The 7940-nt window shown below is 35.1% G+C and overlaps 1 protein-coding gene across 2 annotated transcripts in view; it reads right to left on the bottom strand.

Annotated features, from left to right (window-relative positions):
- Positions 1-4045: 4045 nt before the first annotated feature.
- Positions 4046-7940, bottom strand: part of timeless (timeless circadian clock) — a 46008-nt gene continuing 42113 nt past the window's right edge. For both annotated transcript variants that reach the window (XM_073875776.1, XM_055184473.2), the window contains exons 27-31: positions 5313-5431; positions 4964-5198; positions 4804-4846; positions 4642-4715; positions 4046-4498 (exon numbers count right to left, since the gene is read on the bottom strand). In XM_073875776.1, coding sequence (XP_073731877.1) covers positions 4380-4498; positions 4642-4715; positions 4804-4846; positions 4964-5198; positions 5313-5431 — 590 coding nt within the window. In that variant the 3' untranslated portion in view covers positions 4046-4379. The remainder of the gene's footprint in view (positions 4499-4641; positions 4716-4803; positions 4847-4963; positions 5199-5312; positions 5432-7940) is intronic.

Below are 7940 nucleotides of genomic sequence, written 5' to 3'. Positions count from 1 at the left end.
ACACAAGTAATTTGACAGTAATGCTGTTAAATGGTTCTTGTGATACATTGACTTTGAAATGTGAAAAACTTACATATTGTGCCTTTTAAAGCCATGCCCATTAGTGTCAACTTTGCATATATAGAAAATTTTTGTTGTTCATAAGTTATTTTCTTTGATAATGTTTTGTTTTGATTTTATAAAATTAGCAGGGCACCTTGTATACTGAATACCATTATAATAAATACTAATGTTTATAAAAATCAACCTCTATCGTGTTTTGTTAAACAATTTAAGTGTATTTGTACTGTGTTTTTCCACAACACTTAAATGTTATAATCATTTATTCTGGTATCAGACAGAGGTGACGTCAAAGTAATGTCTATAAATGTCAATAATACACAGCTGTAGGATAATAAAGATATCATGACTAATAAAAAAATAAAAAAGTAATATTAGACATTGGGAAAGTATATACACTATATGAAGTTTAATGGGAGGGTTTGTGATGGGCGCGTCATCAACTCAATCCTTTACCGTTTCTACGTTAATGATGGGCAGTCTAATTCATTTTTGTGAAGCGGTTCTTTCAGACAGTTTGTTTTAAAGAACCAGTTAAAAAAATAGCTTCACCAGTTATTTTACATTATTGCGTAATGATGTCAATTATACCTAATATTCAATTATTTTGTATATAAACAACACATTCAAGTAAAGTCATGCATAAGCACATATGGTTGACTTATTCTATTAAATAATAATATTAAAAATATTTTTTTAATACATTTGCTACGTTGTTGATGTCTGTGTAAAGCACCCAGTACAGGCTGCACAAACATTTGTTTTACTTTTCTTAAAAATATTAAGTCAATAAACAAGCCTTCAATAACTTTTAACAGAAACGTTGATCAAGCTCATTACAACTAGTCTGCATACACAAGTTAACAGTAATTTTCATGTACATGTTGATATTAAATAAACTTCCATTTCACCTGCTAATCTTCTCAGTTTACAAATGCTTACACTGCAGAAAATGATTTAAGAAAAACAATTCTTAGGATTTTTGTCTTGTTTTCAGTAAAAATATCTAAAAATTCTTGAATTAAGATGCTTTTTCTTGATGAGCAAAACAACCCCCAAAAAGTCTAGTTTTTAGACCAAAAATATCAAATTTAAGTGATTTTATGCATAAAACAAGAAAAAAAATCTGCCAATGGGGTAAGTAAAACAATCTTACAATTTTCTTAAACACTAAATTCAAGAAAAAATTGCTTACCCCATTGGCAGATTTTTTTGCTTGTTTTATGCACAAAATCACTTAAATTTTATATTTTTGGTCTACTACTAGACATATTTTCTTGGGTCGTTTTGCTCATCAAGAAAAAGCATCTTAATTAAAAAATGTTTAGATATTTTTTAGAAATGTCATTCTGGATTTGGAGCATGACATAGTACTGACTCTGCACTGGTTAGGGTTAGGTATTTATTGGATCAAAGTAAATGAGACTTAGCATGTTGGTGTTTGTTGGAGTTGGTTGTTGTTGGACCAGTGTGAATTGGCCTTTAAAGGTGCACAATAACATTCCTTGTTTTGTTGATGTGAAGTGTCCAGTTATATATTAGTATTACTTGCAGCATCTTACAGCAGCCTTTGATACAGTGGACCATTAAGTCCTTCTGTCCTGCCTAAAACATTCTGTTGGCATTCAGGGCACCACGCTTAAGTGGTTCTCGTAATATTTGTCTGACAGAAGTTTTTCTGTAATGATTGGGGACTCTTCCCCTCTCTCATGCGGGGTGCCACAAGGCTCTATTCTTGGACCCATTTTATTTTCACTTTATAAGCTGCCTATTTGGTCAGTTATGAGCAGGCATAATATTGCTTTCAATTGTTATGCAGGTGATTTGGAAATGTATTTGCCTTTGAGGCCAAAAAATGCTAACATAGTTAGATTGCTAATTGAATGCAGTCATGACATTAAACCATGGTTAGAGCATAATTTAAATGAAGGAAAGAATGAGTAAATTTATTTGGAGAGTCCATGGCTTCTGATTTTGTTGGGCTGACTTCAAAGCTTAGGCCTACTATCAAAAATCTTAGATAGTAAACTTTTGATTGTAGTCTGAAGTTTGATTAACAAATTGACAGAGTGGTCAGAGCAAGGTTCTTTTAGTTACGCATTTTGGCCAAGATCAAACCATTTTTGAATTGCACTAACACACTGAAAGCTATCCAGGCTTTTATAAGCTCAAGATTAGATGACTGTAATGTGGTTTATGTTGGTGTCTCTTAGCCATTTCTAGTTGGTGCAGAACGCTGTGGCTCACTTTCTAACTAATACACGCAGATATGAGCACATTACCCTAATGCTTTGTTTGTTTCATTGGCTTCCATATTTGTTTAAAATTAAGCCTAACCTCCTAAAACCCAAGCTTCCAGCTACTTTTGTGTTAGAAAGAAACAAAAAATATAATTGCTTCATGTTCAAAGAAAAATATTTGGCTGTGTAATTGTCCACATTTGTGTACAACAGGTTCCAGTTACACAGAATTAAGTATTATGGTGCAAAAACAAAAAAAGTGATGTTCACATATGTGGACATCTAGTTCTTAGGAGGTTAATATTTATCTGTTAAAGCTCTTAACGGCATTGCCTCACTTTATTTGACTGGTATGCTGATTCTTCATCATCACAAATAGGGATCTAAGGTCAACTTGTGCTGAAAGTCCTAAGGTCAAGGTTAAAACATAGGGGCGATGGTCCCAGACTCTTCCCCTCCATATGCACACCATTACTGACCTGGGTTTTTTAAAAACTAGGCTCAAAACTAGGTTTAGTGTGCTGTCAGAGTAACTGGAGAGCTGCTATGAAAAGATTCATACAGTAATACACTGGACTATTGGCTTATTTTTGACTGTCGAGTCTGTGAGTAAATTGTGTATCATTGCTTTATCGAGATGTAAATGGTTTTAAATGATTCAGGCTGATTTGAGTATTGGTTAAACCAGGGCTGGACTGGGACAAAATTTCAGCCCTGCCATTTTTGGTTTATGCTGCCCACCAAATTCTGTATTTGTTTGTTTTTTTAAACCATTTAAGGAAAACACCAAAGGTACACTGTAAAAAATGTGTTAATTTTTTTACACATGGTGTGTGTCATGCCATTTAATGCGTTCATGTTAAGATAAATGAAAGGGGACAACACAAGTTGTGTTAAAAACAGTGATGGGAGTAACGCGTTACAAAGTAATTCTGTTACTGTAATTCCACTACTTTTAGCGGTAATGAGCATGTAACGAAGTATTTTTTTTAAAATCAAGTAACACAGTTACAATTACTGAAATTTAAATAAGTTTGTTACTTGCGTTACTCTATTTTGTGAAAAATGAACACTTACAGACAAGACATTTCTTATCTAACATCGCAGGACTGTGGTGAGCGGCACAATAAATAACAACACAGAAAGCCTAAACTAACACATCTTCTGTGTTATTATTCATTGTGGGCAATATACTTTTTGGCATGCTAAAAATACTTATTACCAAACCATAAGATGTTTAAGCAACTAATCTTCATAATTCAGTAAAAACTTTCAGGTTATGGTTTGGTTTCACAGAAATGGCTTCGCTAAAGCCAGGACTAGGGCCTTAATTAAATTAAGATATTTAAGCATCTGTGGGCTCTTATGGCCTCATTAAAGACTTATCGTGCAGCTGCATTTTGAATTATTTGCATAAGTTAATTTATGCATTAGGATTTTCATAAAAAAGAAAAAAAATGTGTGTGCATATGGATGGATTTTTATATCATGATTTGTGTTTCAGCTGCAAACTTGGATGGCAAAACCCATATGAAATGAGAAGATAGGAGAGTACCATTCATTTTGAAAACAATACACTCAAGTGAGGATACACAAGAAAAGAAAGTTACTTCCAGCAACAGATATACAAAACACTTTTACCACGAGATGGAGAAGCAGCAGCCAACCCATGCACCCCTCTCAAAATAGATTAGACAACATTTAGTTATCATATTACATTTATAAACAACACAAGACTCCACAACTTTATACATGATATTTTAATAACAAGCAAACTGTAGCGAAGTTAACCTTGAATGCAAGATGTTTTTGTATAAGATTCCAGTCATGACAACTACAACAACAAAACATATTTAAAGGTGAAGTAGTTTGCTGGTTATGACAAAGATGGTATCAGTATTTCAAAAAAATTTAACAAAATCCTGCACATCCTACCAAATTAAATCCAGCAAAAGTAGCAAAAAACACAACAACAGCATCCTGACTACATCATACAGTACGTCACGTTTTTAATTATACATAAGAGCAGCCATACATTACAACCCACTTTTACTTTTGATATACGTGTTAAACATAAATCTAATCCTCGTCATCACTGACTACTCGCTGATATTTGCGTTTGGCTGGAGCAGCGTGAGGAGTCTTATCATGGGACTGAATGTCACTTTCAGAGATCATCTTGGATGAAGAATTCCCATCTGTAAGAAGTGTAAAAAATATACATGTAGTAAATATATGTAAAAACACAAACACACAGAGAGTTTTGATACAAATCACTGGATGCAAATCATTGCAACTTCTTTGATGGAAACTCTAAATGAGCTTTTTAAAGATGTTGTACCTTCCTGATCATCATCATCGTCACTGTCCAACACTCTGCTTCTCTTCTTTGAGCTCAAGCCTTCAGTACGATCACTAAAACACAAATCACATCTAGTGTCAGCGTTTGGTGTGAATCTGCAGAGACTTTAAGCACAAGTGTAAGTGATTAAGTTGACTCTACCCATGATCCTCAGTTCCAGTATTGCCCTCACATGATGTCCCATCTTGATAAGAAAAACAAAAACAAAATCATTTCCATGGAAAGCAAACATGACTTATTTAATGACACATTTAAACTATAAAACAGTCAACATCAGCAACTAAGTAAAATCCACGCTTACCTTTCGACTGAACAGATGAATGTTTTCTTTGTCGTGACAGCAGCAGAGCTCTCAACGCTTGAGATCGTAGCTCTTCATTATCTGTATTGTCCTCCATTTCTACTGCTGAACTGTTCTCTGTACTCTGTGTCTCAATATCTCCATCGGCTGAAGTCTCTTCATATGAGTCGAGAGACGCTGCTAAACGCCTCAGATGAGAAACATTTAGACTGGCAGGAATCCTCCAGAAAGACTCCTGGTAAAGACACAATTAAACAGACCGTTCATGCATTTGTGTATATTGAGCAATGTTACTAGTGTAACAATAAATCATAAATAAGGTGACCAAAGAATGAGAATCCAAACCAACCTGCCCGTCTGCTGGTGCTCGGATCCCAACTTTACCCAACAGTTTTTGGAAAGCCCTATTCTCCATTGCTTCCTCGTTCTCCTCCGTCAGAGGAACCAGTGGTACAGGATGAGAAACACCTGAAGAAGAAAAAACTCGCCATTTACAATTCTTCCTACATCTTTTATCCTTTAAAGGGACAGTAAGTAGGTTTTTCCCCTCATCTAGTGGTAAATTTGTATTTTGCATTCAAACGAACAGTGCTCTCTAGCACCTAGCTTTTTCAAATGTGTGTTGCAACTACAGTAGCCGTTATGTACTCACTGATCTCCATGTCCGTTTCAGCTGGTTCACGTGTTCTGATCAAAAATGCGTTGCGGTAGGCTATTATAGTTTTTCAATATGGTGGAACAATATGGAAGCCTTCTAAGCTTACCAAGAAAAGTCAGATCATTGCCAAATGTCATTTGGACACATGAGGACATATTTATGAATGAAGACATTGATTTTGACTAATAAAATACTTAAACAACTACACATTGTCCCTTTAAAGTCCATTGTTAAATGCTTTATTCTGATTGGTTGAGAAATGTTGCATGGGTATGCATTATTTTTCAACAAACGGAACCTGGTCTTAAAATAATCACCAGAGCAATGTTTGTGGTAACCATGGTATAAGCAAAATAATTGACATTTGAATTATTCAGAGAAAAAGCACAACCGCTGTGTGACGACATTACCGCCATGGGTGTGCTTTATTTTAGAATAATTAAATGGCTCATTGTCAATTATTCCTTATATAGTAAATGTGCTCTCTGTTTGTTACACCACAGAAAAACGACATATTAATCATCTAGCAAAAAAAAACCCTGCAAATGAAAGATTTAAAAAAAAATCTGTAAAAATTGGCCGGATTCGGCAGAATCGTTTAGGGGCGGGGCCATGCTTTGTGGTTCCAGTGCGTCAGAGGCACCGTTTTATCCACCCCAAATTATCCTGAACACAGAAATGTGATGTGTTCTGGGAATACCCATCAGATGTCGTGCTGAAACATTTTCAGAAAAATCAAAAAATAAGTTTTTTTGTCAAAATTGGGATTTCATCTTGTCTATCAGCTCTGAAAATATCAAGGCTAATTTCACTTGTTTAGTGCAGTAAAATAGCCATTTATAAATAGCAACAAGCAACTATACATTCTGTATTGTAGAAAGGAACATTTTTCTATTCAGCAATATTACAACATATTATAGCTCACATCCACCATTCATGATAATAAAAAAATGTGAATAATAGCTGCAAGCAGCAATTGTGGGGTCAAGCCAACAAGGGCAAGAACGTTGAGTTTGAGTGAACAGTTTAAAGAACGTATACCCCCATGTCTCTACAATGTTATGATGCTGAGATTTAGTCGGATACCAATTCCCTCCCTAGCAACCAAACAATGATTATAGACTGTTTCATTGGACGCACGTGAGGTGACGCAATAAGCGTCTGGTCGGAACTTTACTTCCGGTTTTAGTTTTTTTAATGGTCTGACTAGTTTCTAAACTGAACAAATACCTCGTCGAAAATAACAAATGTTTTGGTTTCCCATGTAATCTACGTGTTGTTTATTTTGTTTTTTATATAAATAAACTACTTTAAAAGGACTTTGTTATTATTTATTCTTAGCGGAGTTTACCGGAAGTTACATGTTGACCACGAAAGCCGCTGCAGCTGAACTGTCTATAATTCAAGCCAATCATCCATGATAAGTCATGATTGTAAATGCAAGTTTGCAGTAGTTTTGAGCAAAAATAACCTCTTTCCAAATCTCAAGATCACTAGGTGGCCCTACGGCAAAACTGCCTAAGCACCATCAGTTCCTGACTGCCATCACAAGTACCAAGTGGTGAGTAAATACGAGCGAGTTTGGTGAAGACAAAAAAAAAAAGAATCCACACAAATTCCACAACTTTTTACCATGGGTGTCTCTAGATGCTACAAACTGATTTTCACAAAAATCGGACAAAAGATTTAGGAGTTTGAAAAAGTAGGGTTTTTGAATAATTCAAAATGGTGGAAAAATGATCAGATTCAGAGAAAAAAAGAGTTTAGGTTTTATGGACTTGTGGGACAGAAAAGTAAGTCAAAACGTAAGTGAAATTTTAGACTGTTGGTCGGGCTAGCAGGTTTGAGAAAGAGACTACAAATTTACTGTGATAACTTTTTGGACTGACCTCTATCAGTGTGCCAAATTGCATAACTTTCCTATGTACACTTTTATGGGCTGCCGTAGACGTAATGGCAAAAGAAGAACTAACATTTACAATAGGGGGCTCGCCCATTCTGGGCCTGACCCAGAAAATAAATAAATTAAGACGGCAGAGGAAAAATATTGGAGATGTTTTTTTTTTTGAATGATAGGGGTGTAACGATTAATCGTGCAAATGCGTGTTTTCTCAATGAATGAGTTTGAATGAATTATGGGGAAATCCCGGCACATCCAAAAGCCAGGTGGCGCTCTTGTGCAGAAACACCCTTTGTGCCACAGAAGAAGCAGCATTACAAACGCTATTCCAGGAAAGTTCTAGAAGAATATTTATATCGCTGTTCTTCAAATTGTTTCAGGTGTTTTCATGATAATAAAGAATATTTTGAATGATTTTG

Source organism: Misgurnus anguillicaudatus, chromosome 14 (assembly GCF_027580225.2).
Source record: "Misgurnus anguillicaudatus chromosome 14, ASM2758022v2, whole genome shotgun sequence".
Classification (NCBI taxonomy): Eukaryota; Metazoa; Chordata; class Actinopteri; order Cypriniformes; family Cobitidae; genus Misgurnus; species Misgurnus anguillicaudatus.
Note: the sequence above shows the minus strand (reverse complement) of the source record. Positions and strands in the feature narration are given on the sequence as shown.